Source organism: Plectropomus leopardus, chromosome 11 (assembly GCF_008729295.1).
Source record: "Plectropomus leopardus isolate mb chromosome 11, YSFRI_Pleo_2.0, whole genome shotgun sequence".
Taxonomy (NCBI): domain Eukaryota; kingdom Metazoa; phylum Chordata; class Actinopteri; order Perciformes; family Serranidae; genus Plectropomus; species Plectropomus leopardus.
This window is the reverse complement of record NC_056473.1, coordinates 30,735,291-30,761,817: the sequence shown is the minus strand read 5'-3', so window position 1 is coordinate 30,761,817 and position 26,527 is coordinate 30,735,291. Positions and strand designations below refer to the sequence as shown.

Genomic DNA, 26,527 nt, shown 5'->3' with positions numbered 1-26,527 from the left:
CTCACACAATAACTTTAGTAGCTTCTTAGCACTTGCAAAATAAAAAGTCTTGTGACATTTCTCAGACTAGAAAAACTTAATTAAGTGCAGTCTTTCCTACTGAGAATTGCAGATGAGGTTTTTTGTGTGGCTCCTTGTTATACTGCATATGTGATAAACCAGTACTGGCTGATTTGCCCTCTTTCTTCTTCTTTCAAATGGCACTTGTGTGACTGCACCTTATAGATTAGATTAATACAGTACTTAAGAAAAATGTAAAAGTACTATGTAAGCACTTTCTTTTAAAGATTATTTTTGGGGCTCTTTGCTGCTAGTTGACGTGAAAGCGAAAGAGAGAAGGGATGACTTGCAGCAAAGGGCTAAAGTTTGAATCATACCTGCAGCAAGGACATAACCTTTGTATATGCAGCGCCTGCTCTCGTAGGTGAACCACAGGGTGCCCACAGTTAGCACTTTTAATGACATATAGGAAGTAGACATGTTACAATGAAAACGTGGATAAAACAATGAAAATAAATGAAATACCAGAGCCCGTTAGTAAATATTTTTGTGAAATTTTCATTAAGATTGTGTTTGTAAAGTGTTAGATTACGTTAGACTACGAGTTGAAATTGTCATACTGTCCACTTCATCACTAAGAAGTAACTTTCCAAAAACACTTAGATCGACAGTGTTAAAACTGCCCATTTTTATGGCTTTTATGTGACTGTACATTTTTTTGTCTACATTTTTCTGCAGATAAATTCAGTGATAATAACTGCAGTCTTGCTTTCTTTTGTTACAGATATTCAGAAGAGCCGACAAAGATGGTGAGCAAATTATTTGATTCTCTTAATTAGTTTGTATAGTGTATTTTTTTCTTTAGCATTATCTGATAGAGAGACTTCTGTTTAATGATGTAAAAATTATAAAAATGATGAAAACATTGAATGATAGTGCATCAGCAGATATCCATTGATGTCTTATTGTTGTATTTGTTTTATGGGGATGTTTTATTTGTGCAGAAGAAGACTTTCTCTGTAAGGGTTTCTCAACATTGAACATAACAAAAGGCATTTTTTGAACTCTTCCAAAGTTTTCTCATGTCAAGCTTTGGATTAAGTTGAATGAAAAAAAGTGCTTGTTGTATCTCTTCATTGTCCATCTCTCTATTTTGATGGAGAGCAAGGTTCAAATTATAACTTCAAAATTTTCCTATTTTCATAGATATTTTTATTGGTGACAGTAAACACAGAGACACAGAGATGTCACTGATAACATTATTAAATGCTGCATTTCACTTTGGTATTTCAGTGCCCAGATATTGTGCATACTTGTTCACTTTTGAAAATGGAGTTACCTCTGTGCTTTCTCTAGCAATGGCAAGTCAAATGTCTACTTTAACATTTTTTTTTTAAAGGTTTTTCCAGTAAAATAACAACTTTAGAGAATTGCACAGCCCTGGCAGAGCTATATTTGCTCTCTGAAGGACCACTTCTATTTCAGTGCTGTTTGCATCTGCAGTTCTGCTTCCAGGGGCAAAAATTCACAAGTGAGCAACCTGCTCCTGAACTATTTTGGCCTTGTTGTGTAGCTTTACAGACAGATGATTGTGTTTTAACACAGACGTGAGATTTATTGCCTCTAAAGCATTTTGTTTAGTGGGAAACGACCAAGCATGAAGCTCCGTCTGTCTGCTGTCTGAGCTGCTGCTTCTGCAGCGTGCTGTATTTTTAGCATGTTATGACATTAAAGTGTTTTCAAAAGGGTAAAGTTTATATTGCTGTGTAGCTGTGCCAGTGAGCAGTTTGTTTTTATACCCTCTGGCATCGCGTGTACTGCTACTTTCTCGATCGCTTCATCTTCTCCACACTCTCTTGCTCTTCTCCTTTTACATCTCTCCGTGCTCTATCCATTTTTTCTCTATCTCATCTTCTCCCTCCCTCTCCTCTTTTATCCTAACACTGTGTCATTGACTAAAAAGAATTTAACTAATGAGGAAAACGCATGAAAAGCTGTGCTTTTATAGCAGCCAGATGGCCATTTGCTCCTCCAGTGTGTGTGTGTGTGTGTGTGTGTGTGTGTGTGTGTGTGTGTGTGTGGGTGTGCGTGCGTGCGTGCGTGTGTGTGGAGGGGGTTTTTCTGCTATCCAAACTGATCAATTCTTTGCCTCCTCTCCAGCAGAGCTTTGTCCCCAAAATGTGTCTCTGTATAGAATACCCCATTTCACCAAAATTAGTATGTGCAAGCAGGTTTTTTGGATATGGGTAAACGCGCTAAAAATAGGCTATAGACTGCTTTCCCATAGCCAGTAGAGCAGAGCTGTGTACAGGGCTCTGCAGCAGACAAGTTTGCATTTCTGTGCGTGTGTGGTTGTTTATTTTTGTGCGTGGTTGTTTATTCCGGTTCTTGACAGGACAGTCTGGCAAACAGGTAAACAGTAGAAAGCAGCATTGAGAGACGTCTGTGAAAATTTTATGGCGGTTACTTCTCTTTGTACTTCCTCAGTCTTTCTTTCAAACTTGATGTAGACTAATTAAGATCAGTGTTTTAGCGCTGCTCACGTGCAGACGAAAGGTAATTAGTGGTGACCTGTCATTGTATCTCATTGGTTAAGGAGCTAAAGCACGTTCACCCTGGTGTTGTGTTTCCATCAATGCTGATGGCGGAGGCGATAAATACCCATGACCACTGCAGAGTTATTTGACCCGTGTGTGAATGCCACTTGTACACTTTCTCATTGCATTAAAAAGCCAGATGTTAACAGGTGTTAGCGTTTTTTTGTGCCGTGGGGAAAAGGTTAAAGATACCTGTTCACTTTTATGTGCACGACCATGGCGGTTAATTTAGTTGTGGCAGTCATCTGTCTGACTTGTGTGTCAGCAGTTGTTAACACAATATCTCTGTGCGTCTGTGTGTGTAGACACTGTATACAATCCATTTATCAACTGAAGCGGGAGACTAGCGAACATAAACACTTTTTCAGATGATTTAACTTTTGACATCATTGCTATAGATGACATTTTTATCTCACCTGGAGTAATTCTGAGAGATGATTGTGCCTTTACAACAGACTGTGGCATCAACTGTCAACATTTTGAATGCTTGCAGTACCTAATTACCGACCGCTCAGATACTGAACATCACATTGATGCCTTTCACAAGCTACTTAACCCCATGATTTCTTTCAAAAATACAGTAGAAAAAGGCAATAAGCAACTTGGCTAAAAATGTCCCACAAATTGCAAGAAATTTATAAAAAATAACAAGAAAGTGACCTGAAAATGATTTTTTTAAAAGGGGGAAATTTAGAATAGACCACACTAGGACTAGACTTTAATGACTAGGAAAAAATACCCAGAACACTATTTTAACAATAATAAACCATTATATAATAATAATAATAATAATAATAATAATAATTGTTATTATTATTATTATTAATATTTGTTATCATTATCATTTTTCAGGCCCACTTTCTTGTTTTATATATTGTCTTATTAATAATAATAATAATTATTATATGTATTAGAATACATATATTTGAATGTATGTCACAGGAAAAATGTATAGATATATATATTTTTTTAAATTTTCAGCACTTGTTTTATCCTTGTTTGTTTTTGTTGTATCCTTTTATGATTTTATTATGTTATTTTATTTATGTATGTGGTTTTTTTTTTGTTTTTTTTTACATTTTTGTCTATATTCAGGTAATTTTCTCTTTACTTTTCACCTATTTCTACCTCATGTTTGGGCCATGTCTTGTTTAGTTCATTGCCTTCACCCCCTGTTTCTGAAAGAAATCAAACTAGTTTGCTCAGGTTTCAAAGGGTTAAGACACAACAAAATATATTCACTTCGAGTTGCTTCAACGATAAAGCAGCTTTCTCCATCACATAGAGCAGTAGGATTGTGTGCAAATTCATGATAACAGTCTCTTGGGGACAACTCTCGCTGGTAGAAACACGCAGCTGCAAACTGTCTTTAAAGAGGCAGATATGAGTGTGGTGGGGGGTGAGGAGCATCAGAGCAAGTGAAAGGAGAGACTGAGAGTCAGTGAGGAACAAAGAGAAGAAGAAGAAGAAGACACAATGGTTATTATGAGAAAACGTAGTTATTTGATGTATGGAGCGCAAGCTGGAAAGAAAGAACCAGTGAGCAGAAGCTGAAGAAGAGCTATTTTTATCCTCCTCCTCCCTCCTGGGAGAAGACCGGGGAACTGTTTTAATGAGTGAGAGAGGGAGAAGGGAGATGCTAACGGGGAGAGGAGAGAATTGTTAAAAAGAAAAGAAGGTGCAGGGAGGGAGAGATTGACAGGAGGAGAGGCAGGGGGTGGCAGAGTCGAAAAACGGAGAGAAGGCTAACAGAGCAGGGAGAGGGGAGGAAGAGGAGCGGGGCAATAAGAGAGAGTATGGGATCTCTGACAACGGGTCAGTAATTGAGCTTTAATTGGCCGAGTTCTGTCTTTACATTCATAACACAGATTTCAGCGCTGGCCTTTCTGCCCCCAAGCTGCTGAAACAGCAATCCAGGGGAGAGTGTATGTGTGCATTACTGTGTGTGTGCATTATGCCTACACTTCAAATAAAAGTTGCATGCATCGGAGAGCATTTCCGTGTGTATTATAAGTAGCATCAGTATGCTTTAGCTTGTTTGCATGAGTATTTGTGCACGCATATGTGTGCATTCTGCGAGTGCATTGTTTGTGATTATCACGGCTGACTCACAGATATTGTCATGCAGCAGGTGGAGTGTTTCAGCAGCCAATAACGGGATGAAATAGTTGCATCATTTGACAGCACTTAGTTTACTGTTTGCACTTGCAGCAGCACCTCTAATATGACACAATCCACCGAGCTCCTGCTGTTTGAAACTTAATCTTTGCAAGTAAAATGTTATGAAATAATAAGTTGGGTTACTATTTTAATTGCATGTTTTCTGTAACTCCTCACTGAATGGAGTCAAGTCATATTTGCATTTTAATTGCGCTTCCAAAAATGAACTCAAACCACATTTAATCCTTCCTGAAATGTAATTAAACTTGTGCACAATTATTTTTTTTTAACATGAATAATTATTTTTCCCTTTTTACTTGCATTGAACTTGAAAAAAAGGACTGCACACAAAACCTTTAAGGTATCATATTATGCTCATTTTCAGGTTCATACTTGTATTTGTATATTGTACTAGAACATGTTTAGTTAGAAGTTAAAATAAAGTTGGAAGTTAAATAAAGCACTTTTATAATGAAATTTTAAAAACTATTGTTATAGTCAATAAATCAAACCGGGACCTTTGGTGCTTTTATTTTCGTCTCAGGCAGAAAGTTAAACAGATACTGCTGCGCCTTTAACCACAAGGATTTATTCACTGAGAGCAGGCAACAAACAAACAGCTCTCCAGCTCATATATTACTGATATTTGCAAGTCGCACTGGTGCTCCGTTGTGGCAAAATGTGACAAAATAGTCACGCTTAAAGCTCTGCAAATACAAACACACACCTCACCTGCTCACTCTACCCCCACTGCTACTCATTAAGTTACACTGTTACCGCTGCTCCGCTGCCGCCCAGTGTTTGCAATATAGTCATTTTAAGCATTGCACGTTGAACAAGCTGCAAGACCTCAAGTATATTGGATACATCGTCCACCCTATATGGGACCTTTTTAAGAAATTAATCCCAACAACGTAACTATTTATCCGTTGAGTTACATCACCCACTACTCAGTGTACATAGAAAGTAGAGGGCATTTTCAAAGCAGACAGCTGACTTTTTGCCTTCGGAAAAGCAGTGTTACTAATAACATTAACGATGGCTCTGTTCTATTTAAGCATCCCAGTGAGAAAGTGAGCCAGCAGTTGAAGTTGTGTATAATGATGCAGGGAATTATGTGAAGTCACCAAACTTAGTGTAAGGCTATTTTTTCAACCTGCTTCCTTTATCCCTCAGGGCACGCCTTAATATTGCACACATTTGCATTGCTCTACACACAAAATGTGCTTTTCAAAATCAAGCTTTAGTTAATATTATACACCAATATTATTTTTTTTAACTTTCATTTAGTTATTTTTTTTTCAACACCACTCGATAAAAAATGACATCATCAGGTGTAAAATAGTAAAAACTACAAACTCTGAGGTAAAAGCCCAGAATCACACCCAGAAATAATACAATATGTGCTTTTATGTTTTGATGACTGTGGGATCAAAAATTGCAGTTTGAATAGGTTTCAACATTTTTGCACTTAACAGTATGAATGTAACAGTTTTGTTTGCACAGTGTATTTTAGACTTATTGTAGGAGCTGAGATGGAGATTTGAAGATTAAACAAAAATGCACAATCCTGGCATAATGTATGCCATATGGATTATCACAGCCAAAATTATCAAAATAATTAATAATGAAAAATGCATAAAATGCAACAAACAGTCCCTAAGAGTTAAAGAGAACCTGAATCTTTGCCTCAGTTTTTTTCTTAAGGGTGAAAATAATTTGTGACGTCTACACCTATTGCACGTCTGTCCGTCCTGGAAGAAGGATCCCTCATCATCCTCTACCACTCTTCCTGAGGTTTCTTCCTCTTTTTCCCGTTACAGGGGTTCTTTTTCGGGAGTTTTTCCTTGGGTGATGTGAGGGTCTAAGGGCAGATGGATGTTGTACACTAAAGCCCTCTGAGGCAAACCATGTTTTGTGATAATCGGCTCTATAAATAAGATTCACTTGACTTGACTAAGACTTTGACAGCTTGGTGGAGAGACACTGACATAACCAGAGACAGAGACATTTTCTATTTGTGTTCCCATCAGTTAGCGGATGTTTTTTTTGTCTCTTTTTTCTTTGCTTCTTGCCGTGTGACTCATCAGCCATCTGCTAATTATCGACACAGTGTTTGACATAAAGACAGAAAGCAGATGGAGTTAAGGGAGGATTGTTTATCCACGCTGTCAAGACTAGACACAATTACAACCTTTCAGCTAAAAGCAAATAGGAGGGTGCAGCTGCTTCTGCTCAGTGTGTCCAAACAGAGCTCATCACTGTTACATCAAAAGGATACTTTGCCAATTTTTAACTAGTATTTTATTTAAACAATGTGGTTTAGTGTGTGTAAATGAACTGTGGTGGACTTGACTCCATTTAAACAGTGCCCCCCCCCCCTCCTTCACTACTGGCTGTACCCTCCACATTTAGCCCGCCAACCACCCCGTACTTAAAGAGTATAGAGCTCTTTCTACTGCATAGACAGCTTAGTTTTATTTGAGGACTCTCTTTATATTTGTGAAATAACAAAAGTTATTTGGTTGTATTTGTTTGGACATTTGGTGCCGAAGTGCTCTTAGCTGAGTAATCCACTTCCACCTGTCACCTGCGTATCTGTCCCCTTTTTCCTGAGCCTCTTTTTGGTTCTGTGCTCCTTTTCTTTTTCTGCTGTTGGTATCATAACCCATGCTAGCTACTTAATCATTTTATCTGAGATGGATGGATGGATGGATGGATGGATAAATAGATGGATGGATTGATGTGCAACCCAGGAGCTGTTCATCAGATCTACTTCACACTTTGGTATATTGCTGGGAACTCAAGAACGGACATTATCAGATATGGTGCAGTTTGGACATGCAACACTTTCTACAATAATTAAGAAATAAGAAACCACGCGCGACGAGGTGTCAATTAACAGCAGCCGACGTGGAGGTTTGAACCATTCAGCGTGCAGTTTAAAGGACTTCAAGGTTCTGCAGAAAGTTGAGCGTGTTGCCTCTACAGATGGACAGCCCAGAGACGTTACATTGTTGCACTTTCAGAATCAATCCTTTTGTTCCCGAATCCAGTGAAGCATGGTGTCAAATGAAGTGGTTTTGTTAAGTGGTCCTTGTGAAAGCTGTAAACTAACCATTTAACTCTTTCCTGCCTGCACGCTGTGCACTGTGCTGCTGCCAGAGGAGCCGCTGCCTGAGATTATACTCTAGTTTGTAAAAGTCGCAATATTTGCACACTGTCATACAACCTCATTGAATTCAGATATGTTGTGGTCAGAGGTCAAGGGGTCCCCGTGAAATGGCCATGCAGTTTGTCTATCGCAAAACTTTGGCCTAGATTTGGAGTAATTTTCAGCCCTGTTACTGAGAATCTAGCATGGCATGGTTGGTACCACTGAATTCCTCAGGTCTTTTACCAGTATCATCACTCTGGATTTGAAACTCGGCCCGGTACAGCCTCTTAAAGACAGGAATATCAGCTGGTGATGTGGCTCTGATTTCTCTGCCCAGTTAATCTTCTTTGTACTGATTATAACAAGCTTCTGTTCATATATTGAGACTCATTAATCAGATCTCTCTCTTCGGTGCTTAGATAACCATCATGGCCCTTTGTCAACAATATTTGCACGTTGTCATAGCTAATAAAGTGCAACAAGTTGCCATTACTCCAGTCATCTCTGATGAAAATTAAATGTTGGTTCTAGTTTTGCAGCAGTTAGTCATCATCACTTAGTATCGCTTGACCACAGTGTGCTCAATCCAGAGGCACTTTGTGTTCAGCATTGTGTGATTCTCTGTTGTTGTTAAGTACAGTACATTTAATTTATAGCTGGTGTTGCCAACTTAATGATTTTCTCTCTAGACTTAGCATTTTTTAAGACCCCTTCAGTCACTCAAAAAGAGCGTAGCGACAAGTCTAGCTGGTTTTTAGAGAGACATGTTCTCCCTTGATTAAAAAAAAAATCATTATTTCCATGTGAATGTCGACTCGTCCCTGCTCACTGTGGCTTTCTGCACTGGCATTGTCAATTGAGTTGAAGAGAGCAAAACTGTGAATGTGCGACCAGTTTACTGAATGACCAATCCAGCCAGTTGGTGAAGTTTTCTATATCAGTTTTTGGTGGAAATGATAAAGGACAACAGAAAATTTAGACAAATGGTGACACTTTAAAATATGAAAACAGACTATCATACAATGCAAAGCAGTTGTTTACTGCTCTTTATTGGAGGTGGAATACCGAAAGTAGCCCCTGACATAAAATGCACTTTACCTTACCGAATCAATACAAGACCCAATTTGTCCCATATACTTTGTGCACAGAACTGTTAGAACGGGGATAATGCGAACAAGTTTGATAAGATAATGGTAGGGACATGTCTCCACTGTCCATATGCAAACCTACGCCCTTGGACTAATCACTAATCTACATTGTTTGCTTCAACTTCTTCTCATAACTTATTATTTATTACTAGTTGTTAAGTCATTATCAAATGAATAGACAGTAAGTCATTATCTAATTTACAAGAACTTAAAAGAGTTGATTTGTTGAAAGTGTGTGTCAGAGCTGCAGGAATATGAATGCAGGAGGTGAGGGAGGATGAGGACAAGGATTTGGATGAAGAGAGCTAGCTGTGTCACTGTCAACACAAAGAATTGGACAGAGAAAAAAGTAAGTGATAAATCAGTCGAGAAAGAAAAACTGACAAGTAGCAGACATGAGGGAGAGACCGGAGCGAGAGATGAGGCGGTGCAGACATGTGCAGCATGATGACTCGTACTGGAGCATTGAGTTCATGATTTATTCAGCAGGAGCCAGCTGATTCAGTCGTGCACAGGTCTTTAAAAGAGGCTGAGTTACATCTCTGTTAACAGGCCGTTTCCCAAACCTGTGGTCGAAGTTTTTAAGGAAGACTTCTCAGCACTTTGGACATTTAAAGGAACAGTTCCTTGACATAGCATGCTTGACTCCATCCCAAGTCTCGTCAGTTGATGTAATAACTTCCGGTTACACTGGAACCTGACATTTTTTACCATTTTGATTGACATGAGGATGGGCGAAATGGCTAAAAATGTTATCATTATAAAAATGCCCAGATTGGTTGATATCGATAATTATCTCGTGCAAAATGTGAAAGGCTGATTTTTGCTCCTGGGTGAGAAATGAAGAAAAATCCACCTGATGTGACAGAGGCAGAAATCATGTATATGGACGAGGAAATTTATGAAAGTTTTATTCATGTTACCTTTAGTCAAGTTATAGTATTCCAATGAAATAGCCATTTAGCCAGTCACACTTACTTGGTAATGTACTATTAGTATTGGACAAGTTGACTATAGAGCTACTGTGTTGTGTGGCAAATTCAGATCGATGGATGAGAGGAGCAGCTGCTGCAGACTTTGAGCCAGTGCAATGAATGGTTACATTTCACTTTCAATGCACCTGGCGTTCTGCTTCGCCATCTGTGCCCAGAGAGCGCTCCTTGCTCTGACAGTTCAGTGCAGTCCATAACCAAACGGTACATATATATTCCAGTAGTGCTCATAGTGAAAGGTCCAGCACCAAAAAAATCAAATCTATACGTGGCGCAAATGGAGTGATATAAAAGTGATATAAAACATTTGAGTATTGGATCAGTATGAGATTTTTTTGTTTACATAGAAACATACTGTAGAATTATTTCTGCTGTCACTCAGTGTTGCCCAGAAATTATCTTTGCACCTCTTGTCTACACTTTTGCTATTTTTTATTGGTGATTTTTAAAAAAAAAAAATCATAAATCATCTAGTAATTTTAAAGGTTTAAGGGCTAAAATATCACTGTTAATATGGTATAGTGAAATACTTGCTTTATTATCTATACTATACCTGAATATTTTAACATCTCCAGTGAGGCTAACATTCTATTAAACAGAACGCAAAATTGCAAAATATCATGCAGAGCACTCAAATGAACAGTTATGCGCGTACACTGAGTGTTTATCTGGTATAATAGGAGGAAAGGACTTTGACTGTGAAAAGGGAAGCATTGAGCTCGTCTGCGAGTAGATGCTACAGCTCCTCAGTCAGTCAGAATGGTGTCATGTGTATCTAATTACCTGCGGTCTTTAATCACTGACGCTGGTGCTAACAAGCCCCAAAGTGCCGCACCTCGAGGGAGACCGAGACGAGACGAGAGAATAGAGAGGGGAAGTTCTGTCAGAGTGACAGGAAAGGGAGGAAAAACACAGGGAGGACCGTGTTTTTGCTGTAGGACACAAGCCTGGACGTGCTGTCACTATTGTTTTTTTCATGGAAAGCCTGATACATTGTTTTCATAAAACTAAAGTAAAAACTGAGAGGAGAAACTTGCAGACATAGAGTATGTTGTTGTTGCTGTCAGCTGCTTAAAACTAGCGAGAATTGAAAATGCCATTACATATGTGAAAATGACAAGACACATCCTAGATCTCTGTTCACTGCAAAGTGCCTGAACAACAGAAAAATAGACTAAGGCCACTTTTAGATGAGAACGGCACTACTAAAAATGGTCTTTCCTTTGCATTTTTGAAAAAAATTGCATTCATATGATAACATATTGAGAATGATCCTTGTATACATGTATCCACAAAAACAACCAAAACTGCTGTAGTATGCACTCCAGGCCAGTAGTTGGCAAAGTAACGTTGTAAGGACACACCATAGAAGAAAACTACGCACATGTGCGAAGTGCAGCTGTGAGGTCCCAGTTCTCACAAGAGGCAAAACCGCTTTATTCGTCTCACGTTTGTAAAAGATTTCACTCTGGAACCTGGTTTCAAAAATTAGCATTTTCAGTCCCCCCAAAACACCGCAATATAAGTTCAATGTTTCATGCAAGAACCGTTGCCGTGTCAACGTCCCCTTAGTTAGGACAACCTGAATGTTACCTGTTAACCAAGGAAAACCGTATTCCTTCACCACTGCACTGAGACATCAATCAATTCTTATTTTGTCGAATAAACTAAGCAAATATGCCTCCATGACTCCTACAGCTCTGTGATTTCAAAATGAGTGATTGCAAAATAAATCAGGGGTAATTTCTTTCTTCCACATTACTCAGTATCTCAGTGTGTGTTGGCTGTAGGGTTATGAACAGCTGGTTGGCTGTCTAAAATGACTTCATTACACCTCTGTCTAGTGCTGAAACACTACAACTATCCGTTCAACTGCTTACAGTGACTCTTTAACTCAACACTGAGTTAAGATCCTTAGCTTAAGCCAAAAGCAGCTTTCATGTTTAAGGTGTGTGTATATCTCTGTTGTGTGAGTGTTGCAATAACATGTAATGAGATAAACTGCAATGTATTTCTGTATCTGTATATTGTGTCCCCAAACGAGAATTTTATCAACATCTGGTTTATCCATAACACAAAGTTTTAAAGACATTTTTAAGATAAGATAATTTCTCACCTGGCTTGGGCGGTATAACAGTATTACAGTATACAAGGGTTTTTAGAAATCCCGAAGGTGTGGTTTTCTTTTCTTTGAAAGATGTTTTTAGGGGCTTTTTTGCTTTTATTGGATAGGACAGACACAGCGTGAAAGGGGGAGAGAGAGGGGATGATATGCAGTAAAGGGCCGAGGCCAGACTTGAACCTTCAACCGCTGCGGTCAGGACATAGCCCTGGGCTACTGGGTGCCCAGAAGGTGTGTTTTTCTATACCGTTGTAAATAAAAGCACCCCGCTGTCTATGAAAATTAATGTATGTACAGCATGCACCACCAGAGCTGAGTCTCCTATCTCTACTGGTGGAACAGGCAGCTGAGTTGAAAGATACCTAGACACCTAGAGGGAGAAGTTACAGGATTGTAAACAGCCGGTGGCCAGCGGAGAGAGGCCTTGGGGAATAACAGCATGTTTTTTGTTTGTTTTTTTTACATCTAACTCGGTGAATTAAAGATTTATTTCAACTAAACCAGAGCTGGTGATTGCTGAAAAAGTGAACTTACTAGATTACAAACATGAGTAACCAAGATGGACTGCGAGAGTTTAATTTTGATTGAAGTATGTTTTATGATGATTTGACAAGCATGTATGGGTTATTTTGGTGTGTCAGATTCTTCATCACAGGCAGGCCGGAGAACATCGGCAACAGTATCAAGAGGTTTGTGAAAACTTTACGGTGGTTACGTCTCTATGTATATGTCTTACTTTTTTGGTCTCTGTCAAACTCAATGCAGACTAATTTGGATCTATGTTTTAGTGCAGCTTAGGAGGAGAGTGACAGTAATTAGTGGTGGCTCATCATTGGATCTCATTGGTTAAGGAGTTGAAATGTTCATGTTCATGTTGTGTTTCCATCAATGTCGATCAGAGCCGGAGGCGATACATACCTGTGACTACTACAGAGTCATTTGACCCACATGTGAATGCTGATTATACACTATTCCATTGCATTAAAACACTGTGATGGCAAGTTTTTGTGGAGTGTGGATTAAAACTAAATAGTATCTATGTGGACATTAAGTCTACAAAATGAGGCATCACAATGAAATTTCTTGACTAGACCCTCAGTTTTGCATATCAGATGGCTCCTTTAGTTTTGTGAAAAAATAAAAAAAAACCCAGCAGTACAGCAGTCATTTTGAATGAGTTAACACTACGTGCTTGAGTTTTGTGATGTAAAGGAAACAGTGAAGTGAAAAGTAAAAAGGATTGTGCTCAGGTTCCTTTGGTGGCCTTCAAAAGAAAGAGCGAGGGAGGGAGTAGACTAGAGAGGACTGAAGCCTCTTTGTTCACCGTCTTGGTCGTCTGGATTTGGATCAAAGGCTGTGAGTTAAGACGCCCTTTGAAGACATTTTTCCTCACCTGACGCTTTTTGCCCTCCACTGGGTCGGGATCAATTCCTTCTCTTTTCACCTCATTCATGCTGAAAAGTTTTACAGTATAAAAACGGCAAGATCACAGAGCTGAAATGGAAGCCTTAAGATACAGAATTTAAAATTCATAAACATGCTTTTCTTAAGGATAGAAGAGTGGAGAATGGTTGGATTTGGGTACAGTATTTTGAAATCAGTCCAATACACAAAAAAAGGAGAATATAACAGAAGTCTTTAACTTGTGGAGCCTCAGTTGAGGGTTTCAAAAGATTTAAAATATCTGAACCTTGCAAAGAAGCAACCCAAGTTTGGGTTTCTTTTAACATGTACCACCTATATTTTAAAATGCAAATGTTTTTGTTTGGGATTTTCAAATTATAAATCATTGTTTTGGACAAAAAGTAGTCCTAAAGACAAGGCAAGGCAGCTTTATTTGCATGGCAAATTTCATGCAACAGGGCAATTGAAAGTGCTTTACACAGCAGTAAATAAAACCTGTTAAAGGATAGAGACTATGATTTACAATAAAAAATAAATAAACTATAAATAAATAGTATAATACTTAAAGATATATAAATAATACTAAAAATCACCATTAAAAATAGCAAAAGTGGCGACAGGAGGTGACAAAAAAATAATGAAAATGATTTATTTCAAGTTCAAAAATGAAATTGCAGTCATTACAGCTTGTCCAAAATCATCTGGGAGGTTTTTCTCTTGCTCAGTAGCTATAATGCTCGGGATGCTCAGTCGGCCGGCCCCAGATGGGTCCTGAGGGTTTGAGAAGGTTCATATGTCACAAGCATGTTTAAGAGATATACTCTGAGCAGCAGAGTGATTTAGGAGCTATTAGCAGATTTTTTATTTGCTCTTCCATCCTGTTTTTATTTTTTGTCAAACAGCTGAATTTTCCTGCCTTATCATCTTCTTTCTTTCCCTTCATCCCACCATCATTTCTCTCCCTCTCTGGTCCTCTCTGTAGTGTACCAAGGCTTTTTATATTGTGCCGTGGTGCTCGTGTGGCAGGGCTTTCTGGCTGAACCACAATTGGCAGAAACAGCCGAAACAAAGCCGAGCTGCATGTGGGATGAGTGGGCATTTGGCACCCTCACCCTTCTCTTTCTCCTTCATGTCCCTCCTCACTGCACTCCCTTCTGTATATTCTCTACCCTTTACTCCCAACTCTTCTCCTTCAATCTCTTCCAGCTCTCTCACTGTTGCCTTCATCTCTCACTGTACTTTTCTTTGTCAGCGTGTCCTACGGCTCTTCCTCGTTCCAGTGTAATCGTGTCTGTTCTGTCCTCGCTTTCCGCTCTCCATCCTTCCGTCAGCTACTGATCTCCTCTCCAAAACAGAGCTCTCAGCGTGTGACAGAGGGAGAAAAAGGAAGACAGACAATAGGAGAGTTAAACAGATTCATAATGATTATGAAATGCTATCTCCAATAGGGTTTGGTTAAATATGGCACTCTACAGGCAGATATCAGTGTAGTACAGAGGATTTCAGACTGTGAAACATGCTTTCCCTGGGTGAGTTGAAGGGAGGACGTGGTTTGGCTCTCATGGGGCAGTTAAGGTACTTTGAAGCTACCTAATTGCTGCAATTTTCATCAGAATCTGTACTCTTTGTGTCACAACGCAGAAGAATTGCATCCCATTTTTCATTTTTCTTTAAGTATTAAAGTAAATGAGTAATAACTTGGAGTGATGACCAGTATGGAATAATATTTCATACCTTCCTATCTTCCTGAAATTTCACAAGGGTATATGACGGTGTGACTGTGCAGCTTGGTTACCATATTATATTATTTTATTTTATCTTATTTTAATTTAATTTATTTTTTTATTATTATTATAATTATTATTAGTTTAGTTTTTGTTGTTATCATTTAATTTATTTACTTATTGATCTATTTTTATTTTTTTATTTTTCATTTCTTTATGATTTAAATACATATTACTGTGATTCTGTGTCTGAAAAATGTCTGTTGCCCTTGCTGTGATGCACTGTAGGTGTTTCCAAGCGTGGACTTAAAACACCTGTGGACTTTCTTTACGATACTGCTGAATGTACGTGCTGAAGAAGGGCGTAAAACATTGTCAAACATCCATGTGGAAAAAAAAAATTGCAGTGCTGTCCTTATCTTGGCTGCATTAATATCTACTTTGAGGATTCAGCGCTCAGTCTCAAAAAGTAACATTGCCAGTGAGCATGTTGTGTCTTATTCTCATTTTTGGTTGAAATAAATCCTTAAATTACCAATTTAGATATATAAAAAAAAAAAGACAGTTATTCCCCATGATCTCTCTCTGCTGTTGTTTGCCACCAGCTATTTACCTTCTTGTAACTTCAGGTCAGCTACCTGTTCCACCAGTAGAGACTGGATACTGAGCTCTGGTGCTGTGTGCTGTGCTCACTGAATCCATGCAACATTATACACCAAACACAATTCAAATACAACACTTTTGTCTTAGATTAGGGATATTCAACTTGCTTTGATTTTTTTGAACGACAGGGGGCCAGTCCCAGCAGTGCTGTACGCAGGGGAGGTTTTTTTTTAGGATGTGAGGATATGAAGAGCTGAGATAGGACCTCTGTCGGGGTGTGCGGTGGATCCTCCAATTTTTTTTTTATAAACAAGCTCTAATTTGGTGCTGTTTTATGCACTCTGGCACTTTACGTATGCAAAAAGTACAAAATAATTCCCAGTGTGAATTACTTTAATAATCCTGTGAATCTGAAAAAGGTTGGGGGGTCACATTTGCGCCGCAGGCACACGTGTCATCAGATCAGCCCTTTTCACTGGTTGTCAGAAACCTTCACAATCACCTTTACTGAAGCAGCACACATGTCTTAAGCAGTCTTCTGACTATTGACTGATGTTATGAGAAAGGGAAAGATTGGAACCAAAGGCCAAGGAAATTATGGGTCTAAACAAGTCATTAGGAACAGTGCAAAGCCTTTAATCAGTCCATCCAGATTCTCTACTTAAGTGCCGGAGTTGTGAAAGGCAATCATTGATTCACTGATGTGACCTTTTCAACCACTCTCATACTCATACACTACACACACACACAAACACACACACAAGGATCCTCTTGAGACTCTAAACAAACAAACAGTGATGAGATCAGAGCTGTATGTGTCCTGAGCAGATTACATCCAGTGTTTTTTTTTTTTGTGTGTGTGTGTGTGTGTGTGTGTGTGTTTGGATCATCGACTGACAAAAAGATCAGCCGGTAGCATGTATAGAGTCAAAAATATTGACGACTGAATCCTCTCACTCCAAATATTAACCATGACGATCTCAACTGCTCCTGAACAGTTAATGGAAAAATATCCGGCTGCTGAGTCTCTCATGAGTTAAAGACAATTATTGATCCCAACTTAAAATTGATTTTGCTGTTATTAGTACTCTAACTGTTATTAGGGTTAAATTATTGTGGTTGGGTTTTATTCATTAGGTGAATTAATATATGACAGGGCTGTCAAACGATTATTTTTTTTTAAAATTGTGATTGATTCCAATAAAAACCCTCCACTTTGTACGGCTTTAATCACATTGTGATTAACGCATTAACGCTGACAGCCCTAATAAGTGTTAAAATATGTTGCTATTCTGCCCTATTATACAGTGAAATAAGGAACAAAAGGTCCTATAAGTATGCAACTTGGTACAGCCTCTTAAAGACAGGAATGAGGTTTGTACAATGTCTGCGTTCTTTTGGATTTGGGATTTGCGTTTGCGACAGGTGCACTTAATTGTGAATTTTGGTGTTGATTCTCAAAAATGGAGCTCAAGTCAGATTGAATAATGAAAGTAACACCATGGATGGGTTTGTGAATGGGTCGAGGGGGCACAGGTCTGCAAAGTGTTGCTCAAATTAAGACGCACGAATCAGGAAAAGTCCTGAAAAAACCTCAAAGAGATGAACTGCAAAGAAACACAAAATAAGTTCAAAAAAGGGCTAAACATCCACAAGAGAGATAACAAAAAAGGACCCACGAAGAGACAGAATTAGCTCAGAGAGACACAAAATAATACAAAGACACACAGAACAGCAACAAAACAGAGGCAAAACCTCCACAAAGTCTGTGTGATTTGCTGTCAACGCTTTTCTAGACCCTTCTCGGCCTTAACGCTGGAACAATAGCTCTGTTAGCTCATTAGGCTAATTTAGCAGCGCACAACACAAACTTTAAATTGAACCGCATGTCTGAGATGTGACTGTCCTCCACAGTGTCTCAGTGTGTTCAGGATCATATTTCAAGATGAGATTAGTCTTTCATGAGATTTTGAAATGAGGACATTTCATCTGAAGAAGGGGAAGAATGTAAGATTAGATTTGTTTTTGTAAATGTTTATTTTATTTGTAGATAACCTTATTCTATTCTCTGATTCCTAAGACAAATAAGTTATTTTCATTCATGGTAGATTCATTCATCATATTGTATGCTCCCCTTTAAGTTTTAATTAGGAACTACATAAGGTGGTGCACCTTCCCTTTTTTGTCAAGGATGGTTTAAGTCGCGGAGTGATATGAGAGCTGTGAAGTTATGAATCAACTTACTGTGTCTTAAGTTGTCCTACTGAGGAAAGGGACATTAAAGTAAGAAACTGAGACGTTCTCCACGTGCTTTTTCTACAGCCCTTAAGTAATTCAACTTATAAAGTTAATGCTGGAAGAAGGCAGCCTTACAAGATCCTTATTTTTGTAATGTCACTATTCTTTTAGTTGTTGCATTTGTTCAGTGCTGACAGCTGCAGAGTCTCTGGCCACTCAAAAATAAAAAGAATGAAATCTGCCTGCAATGTGTTAAATTTTCTCACAATCTCAGCACAGTTGAGTGTCGTGTATCTTGAAGGACAAAAGCACTGAAGCATCTGACATCTGACGATGCCGGTTTTGGAAGCAGCATCCATTATCTCTCTATGAAATTTTCCTGTTGCTGGATTACACCGTTATTAGCAGAGGAAGGACCTGTCACAGCACTTGAAAAGTAAGGCGCCTCGGCGTCAAAAAGCAGTGGGGTTACCATGGTGAACGCAGCTCCAGCAGATGATTGGCAGTGTTGATGATCAGAGGCAAAGCTGCTCGGTGTTTGTTCTTCTCGAGCTTCACGTTGGGAGAGAATCTAGCCGCGGCTGCTAATTCCTGACTTTTTCTCTCTTAATGAGCAGCAGTCGGGAGCTGCCACTCAGGAAAGGGTGTGTGTAGTCTGATTAGTATCTGTGCACGCTGTCTGTGTGTATTATTGAAAGAGTGGGGGTATGTTATGAACCTGCAGCACCAGGGGCAATTAAGACATGACATTTATGTGCCTCATAATTAACACTGGGGCCTTGTTGGGTGTGTCTTAATGTGTGTGTGTCATGTGCATAATCACTCTGCCTAAAGGTCTCTAAGAGGAATCAGCCAATTTGGAGCGGACTCAAACAGTGACAGCGTTTTTATTTTTTTTTGTGATTTCCGAGCTTTGCTTTGTATTATCCGCCAGTAGACCCGTTGAGCTGTTTTTCATGATGACACCAAAGCTTAAAATACGCATGAATTTAGATCCAAATTCGCCAGTCAACTAATGAAAGAGTGTAGTGATACTTAATCCTCACAGAGCCGAGAACTACCACACACAAAGGTAAAAATAAGGTTTTAGGATTCTTAAATAAAACACAGAACAAGCAGTTTACAGCCGCTCAGATCAAGGCAACAGTAACCCCAGTTATACTCAGTTGCCCCTGGTTACAGCATCCCTCTGTTCACCTCCCATGAGGCCTTATGGACTGCTGTTGCCATGACAAACCCCCGCACCACCCAAAAAAAAAAAAAAATTCCTCCACACAAGACTAACAGCACTCTGCTGAGGAGTTGTTTTTGTCATTTTGTCACATACTGTGGGCAGCTGTTGGCCTTCAGTTGATAATCTGCACTCAGGTGTCGCCCTCTCTGCAACACACCGAGCTGAGACAATACGGTCTTTTTTGGGGGGTTTCAGGTGGATTTATGCTTTGATGTCGGAAGGTCGGAGTTTCCGAGTTTTGAAGTCGTTTTCCCAACTTCGTTGTGTTTGTGTGCTTTGAGGTCGTAAAAGTGGAAACAACATGGAAGCTACAAAGTAGATGCATTTTAATGCAAAGAGCATTTAAACAAGAGGTTGAGAGCCAGTTTTTTTATAACAATGAAGAGCCAAGGAAACAGAAAAGGTGAGCCATGATTTCAAAGATATATATTTTAAACCACTAAAATACAGCTTCAAAAAAGCTTTACCTGACTTGTTATCGGGGTTTATGCTAAATAAATAACGTTTCTAACTAATCTTGAACGCTCTGCATGGACAGCAGTCAGCACATGAATTAATAAACAAGTTCCTTACCATCAACCAAACACTTGCTTTTGCCCGCCATGTTTGTGCATTATAACGTCAAGTTGTGTTATAAAATAACGTCGTCATCAGTGTTTGTATACCTGCCTGGCATGCTTTAATAGTGAAAAGTCTGCTTGATTGCTATAGCTAATAGATGCAAATACTAAAATGTGTAATTACTAGAAGTAAATTATAGCTACTAGGAACAAAATCTATAATTGTTTACTGTCAATTTTTGACACTATTTCCATGCTTTCCATCATTTCCGCAGCCCTGAAACATCACGCAAACGTCACAGCTCGATGTCGGGGATGTCATCAAAATTTCCCACCTGTAATTATGACTTTGGAGGGCCATTCATGTGCTCGTAACTTGTAAATACGATATTTCCGAGGAGCACGTGAAGGCAGCATCAGAATACCCTTTTGGTATTGATATTGTTGCAGATGAGTATAGTATTTGATATCTGCCTCTCTCCACACCTGCGTCTATGCCTCTGCTGTCACATCACAGCTGCTCCCATATTACCGACACACTTCACTGATTTACTGTCGAGTTAGATTTATTATTCACTTTACAGCTGCCATCTAGTACAACATCTGTTATTTACAGATATACACCCATGTCACATCTCCCACAGAATTGTATTCAAAATTGTAATTATTACGTGGCTCTGCGGTTTGCACAGCAGAATCGACCTGGGTCTAAATCCCAAATCAGGTCCTGGCAAAGATGCCAGCTCCTGGCAGGGCCTGGCATCTTTGTGTTCATTGTTTTTTTCTTTCAACACATAGAGGCCAGAGGTTTCTTTCACTGTGTTCACTTCAAAACCAATGCATGCTGGGACAGCCTCAAGTCCCCATTGCCCTGATCAGGAATGGGCACGTGTGCATAAAGAATACAATCAGGAACTGCAGGACATTCTCATGTAAAGATTTGGAAGAACAATCATTTCAACATTATTCAAACACAGGCAAGACTCGCCTATAGATGCATGAAAAAGCAGTGTTTGCTATCCCACAGCACCTCATCTCTGTATCTTGTATTTAAATCACACCCCTGCTAAGATGAACAAAAACACTTGTCAGGTTAAAGGCCAAAAATTCCACTTTCAGCTGATAAATATTAGCATCTCATATGAGTTCAGTCACAACACGCTGCGCACGCTTCAGCGTCTTCTGCTGATTTGTTGACTCGAGGCTAAAATAGTTATCAGTTTCCCTGCGTGGATGTTTTGAGTGGCGTAGAGGTAGAGCAGTACACAAAATATCTCCTGCAAACCCTTTTACATTTGCAGGATGTCAAGTAGCGCAGCCTGATCAGTGGCCCCCTTGATTTGCACAAATTGAAATCGCAAATATAAAAAACACCTAATGGACACAGGTCAATTTCGAAATTTATTGCAAAAAAGGTTTTTATGCTCGCATGAGGTGGTATTTCAGGTGACTTGAAAAAGTCATATTTTGCAAAACTGCAATGGAAACACTTTTCTTTTACTTTTCCAGGTCACATGATGCTATGGCTATGTGCTTGTCAGTAGAAACGGGCTCCCATGATGCAGCAGGAGCTACAAGAGCTGTTATTGCATCACATAACTTTAAAAGTTGAGCCGATAATCCGGAAGTTTTGAATCCACAATTCCTCTGTGAAAACGTGGACTGTCACCGGCCAAATGTCTCATACATGGCCGCCCACATGTATAAGGGGCTTGCCTTTCCATTATCAGTCACATAACACGCCTGCGTCACCGTCGCCTGGGAATGACAACGGCTAGTTCGGTGGCTGTAATTGAACCAAACCCGATAATGTTTTGAAAATCCATTGTTCTGCTTCTTGGATTGTTATTGTGAGAGGAGAAGTCGCATAACATCCTGAGAGAAGTCACATTTCACTGCTCAATGGAAACTCAGTCATCTTGCAATTGTGTTTTATCAGCATTTCAAAAATATCACTTTACTTTTGGGGAAATTTGTAATGGAAACCCGCCTTAGTGGCTTTCCACGTCTACTTATGACGTTTTAGGTATTCGTCTGCATCAGCTGTTAATACTCCGGGAAGCCGTTACTGTGATGTCATCAAATGCATGCAGTGGGATTACGTCCTTATGTTTAACATAACACACGAGCACATGGCAAATAGGACCAGAGGACCAGAAAATACATTTTGTAACTTAAAGCCTTGTATTTATGTAATATAATCATCATGATTCAACTTTTCAAAGATCTGAAACAACAACAAAGCATTGCGAAACAACCCTATGAAACATCAATATGGATCTCACTCATCTTCACTTGTTTGCAGTAACAAATCAGACAAACTAAAGTGCACACTGACTTTTTTTATGAAATTTAAAATGACACAAAGCCAACATGTTGTTGAATATTTCTCCTGCTGAAACGTACACTGTTTACTAACAACTTCACTGTAAATTTCTGATCTGCAGCAGCTGTCCGAACCTGTTCACTATCTCTGTCTTTCGGGCACTCTTGTTCTCACTACATTATGCCACCCAGTCAGTATAATACATCAGTAAAAGATGTGTAATCCACTTAAAGCCGGCCTTTGCCATTTTCACACAGTAGTATTGCGAGCATCTAAACTTGCATGTGGCAATATACAAAATGTTTTCGCATATGTCACGTGGAGTGTAGGGCAGCGCGTGTGCACTCGAAGCCCATGAGGCCAGTTTGTTACCGACTCTCTGGTTGTTGTTGTTTTTTCTCAGACTTTGCGATGTGAAAATTGCGTTCTATTGCATCGTGATGTGAGTTTGAATGTGATTAATCATTCAGTCCTTTCTGTCAGGCTGTTTGGGCCATTTTATGAAAGCCAACGTAGTGGATCCACACTGCAGAGTGTGTGTGAGAGAGAGTGTGTGTGTGTGTGTGTGTGTGTGTGTGTGTGTGTGTGTGTGTGCGTGTGTGCGTTAACATCTTGTTAACTGTCTGCCTTGTTGCCGCTCATCCTCCCTCAGCACGTCAGCTTTGCTCGCTGACAGAAAATGAATAAAGGCAAACTTTGACCCTTCTCTTCCACTCTCTTCTTCTCTTGTCTTTTCTTTTATGAGGATGCCGCCTGGCATGACAGAGAGAGCGAGAGGGGGCGGATGGAATGAAAATATAATTGAAACATTTTAATCCCCTATGGAAATAAAAAAAAGGGGAGTTTTTCATCAGCAGTCCTATCGGAGGAAGGCCGGAGTGGATGTTTGGATGCAGGAAGGAGCAAAGAAGGAGGGACAAAAGGGTGAGGAGGATGGGGGAGAGTTCAGTGTAGACAGAAGGAGCAAAGAGCAGCAAACACGTTCACATTTTCTCCCTTATTTCACTTTCTCTCTGATTTCTCTGCTCATTTCCTCCATCCATCCGTCCCTCACACTGAGTTGAACTCTCAGTGTCTCTCAGTCCCTCCCTAACCCGTTCTCCGTCTCCTCCCTTCAACATCTCTTTTTGCCTCCACCTGTCAGATGTTTCTACAGCTCTATTAATCATTACTCTGCGCAGGCCATGACAGCGAGGGACTGGCCATGTGAAACTCTTTGTAAACTAAGCTGCCATTCCAGTCTGGTGCGTGTGGAGCACTTTGTGGTGTCTCAAACATCTGAGCAGATTTTGGTGAAATGTGTCAACCGGCTGTAACCTTGGCCTTGACTGTTGAGCTGACAAGCTGCAGCCAGTAATGAGAAAGCAGCTGCTGTTGTGATGGAGCTCCCTGATGTCTGTGAACAGCTGAACATTTTGAGGTTTTAGCTCCAGGGGGACTGACTCAGCAGGTGATTTAATTTGTATTTGCTTACACAGCAGCACATTAAACTACACTATAAGAGTAATGGAGGCACTTTTTTGTGTTTTTGGCATTTATTATATTGTATCTCTTAATATAATCAGTCAAAGGTTAAAAAAAAAAAGCTCTTAAGCAGTTAAAATAATCCAGTCACCAGAGAAAATGTTGGCATTGTACGTGTCTGCAAAACACAGATATCTAACATTTGCACATTATTATGTAGCGGATTCATTGAAACTTTACATTTCCACAAAGCCGTGGTAAATGTGTTTGATTTAGGCACAAAAAACAATTGGTTATGGTTAAGCTTTTGACCTAAAGTACCCACATTTAGGGCCACTTTCCTGGACGGACATGCAGCAATGTCTCAATGAAAAACAACTGCTTTTTTTGGTAAATTGCCACGAGAAAAACAGTAACGGGTCATTGAAAAACACCCAGTTTTGGGGGCTGGAAACAGCTGGAACATTTGCCAGGTGTGGCCACTAGAAACACAGTACTAACTAGTACAACTACTCACACATTTTTGCAGAACATTTCATACCAAGTTGCTCATGACCTTTTTTCCTATGTTTTTCAAAGAAATTGCACCAATATGCTCAGGGCCGAAAAGTTTAAAGACTTGTGATAGGCGTCTGAAAGCAGCACGATAAAAGTGACTTCTAACCAGGTCTCAGAGGGTTAACTGCAGACAATCAACATTTCTATATCCTTTGTTACCCAGAGAGGAAGAAAATACACTTAAAGAGATATTTAAGTTCTTTTGGGGCAAAACAGGATTTTGAGAGGTCAGGGTACCTGTTCCCTATGAACATCTCCTCGCTCACATCTAGAGCCTTTTGTTTAAAAAAAGAAAAGATACTTTGATGCTTGTAATGAGAACAAATCCGTCTATGCATTAACACAATATGGACAGCTTCCCTGGCAAGCTCGTTAATCTGTCGAGCCACTAGGGCGCCATGTGATAACAGCAAAGAGGACCGGCACAACGTGCAGAAATGACCTCGTTTAGTGTGCCGACGTTCTATTATCTGCCATTAAACACCATCACGCTGCATTAAAAACGCACCGTTGTGGGCAATGGTAGTCAATTACAGGCTGGTGGAGGAGCATATCTGGCTGTAACAGGAACCATAAAACACCATTTGTGCAAATGAGGTCTCCTCAAAGGGCTGATTGAAGCAGGAGAGGCTGGCCAATGGGTTTCACATGGTAGGATCCGTGGCGAAGGCGGGCACCTGAATGTATCATCTTCACAAGCGCACTGACACGCTGCTATTATCTGCCATCACCTAGGATTACTCATCATTAGGATAGACCCACACATACACACGCAGCAACTCCCAAACTGTACGTATCAACCACACATCTCCTCAGCACTATTACACCCATTGTGCCGCGTGCAGCCACACTCCTCTAATAATAACGTTGTTATGTTCAGTCAGCAGATTGATGATGATTACATATCATTCCACTCTCCGCTGAGACAGAAAATAGATAAGAGTGAATGATGATCATCCACTGTGGCTCATCTCATCATCCAGACAGACAGACATCGTACTGTTTACACAAGGGAGCCATCTGTCACCGCGGTGATGGAGAGAGGGTCGTATCCTCCTCATTAAGAAAAGTGATGACCCGCATCTCATTTTTTTATTAAAAATTAGGAGGAGGTTGATGCCTTAACTGCACACAAAGCAGCTTGTTAAGTTACACAATTTTGAATTTTCACTGTGTGCCTCTCCAGATATTTGCTGCTATTGGATGTAAATGACCTCAGTGACGGTGGTGCATGTCTTACTGCAGCTCATTAACTACGGTTGACTCAGCATGTTTTACTGTTGTTACAGAAACCCAAATGATTCCTGGGTCTTAAAAGATGGACAGGTGCCTTGGAATATGATTATATGACCCACAGAGCTTGTTGTGAACAGTTTCATGTAGAACTATTTTCTAGGGATACACAATAATATCGGCATGTCAGCAGAATCGGCAGATATTGGCTTTTAAAATGATCACAAACCGATATATTTTTTTACTGACAGTGAACATCAACCCTAAGTTGAAGTATTTTTCTTACTACATACACTAAAATCATTGTATTTCATGTCTCCATCTGCTGGCTGGCAATCACTATAAGAATATGCATAATATGATGTTAAATCCACTACAGAAGAGATTTGATGATCAACATAGACTGTATATAAAGATGGATGACATGGCCTCACTTACCCCCTCTATGCTTAAGGTTAAAATACCTGATATATCAGTATTGGTATTGGTTATCGGTCAGATGTGTTGCTTTTATATTAGCATATTGGCTGTTGACAAAAAATCCAATATTGTGCATCCCTACTATTTTCTTTCTGCTGAAGAAAACCCACTAGACATATTGCTGTGCAGAGGGAAGCACTCGTCTACAAAAAGCTTGTGCTTTTGACAGCAAGAGATAGTAACATTAATGGCATCCTTGTCGGCTGAGCTGTAACGTCACAGCAGTAATAGTTAAAGGTCTCTGAATCATTCCAGCTTGTGTCCTCCAAAATAAAAAAAAAAGAAAGAGCAACACCGTTCTAGACATATTAAAGCACAGAGACAAAAGTAAAGTTGCCGTTTTTATGAATATTAAACAGATCAGGTTCACATATTAAGTATTCAAGATTCATTTACATTTCTTTTTAAGATTATTCACTGGAGCCTCACATGTCCTCCAAATCAAGGTTAAGACTGAGTGCTTAGAAACTGGGTTACAGTCATCCATAATCACTGCTGTGTAATGAAGCCTTTTTGTCAACAAGCAA

At 39.6% G+C, this 26,527-nt stretch overlaps 1 protein-coding gene across 1 annotated transcript in view; it reads left to right on the top strand.

The window, feature by feature from the left end:
• The window catches only part of necab2 (N-terminal EF-hand calcium binding protein 2), a 141,264-nt gene that overhangs the window by 7,699 nt on the left and 107,038 nt on the right, over positions 1–26,527 (top strand). Inside the window, exon 2 of the mRNA XM_042496124.1 lies at positions 785–809. Coding sequence (XP_042352058.1) covers positions 785–809 — 25 coding nt within the window. The remainder of the gene's footprint in view (positions 1–784; positions 810–26,527) is intronic.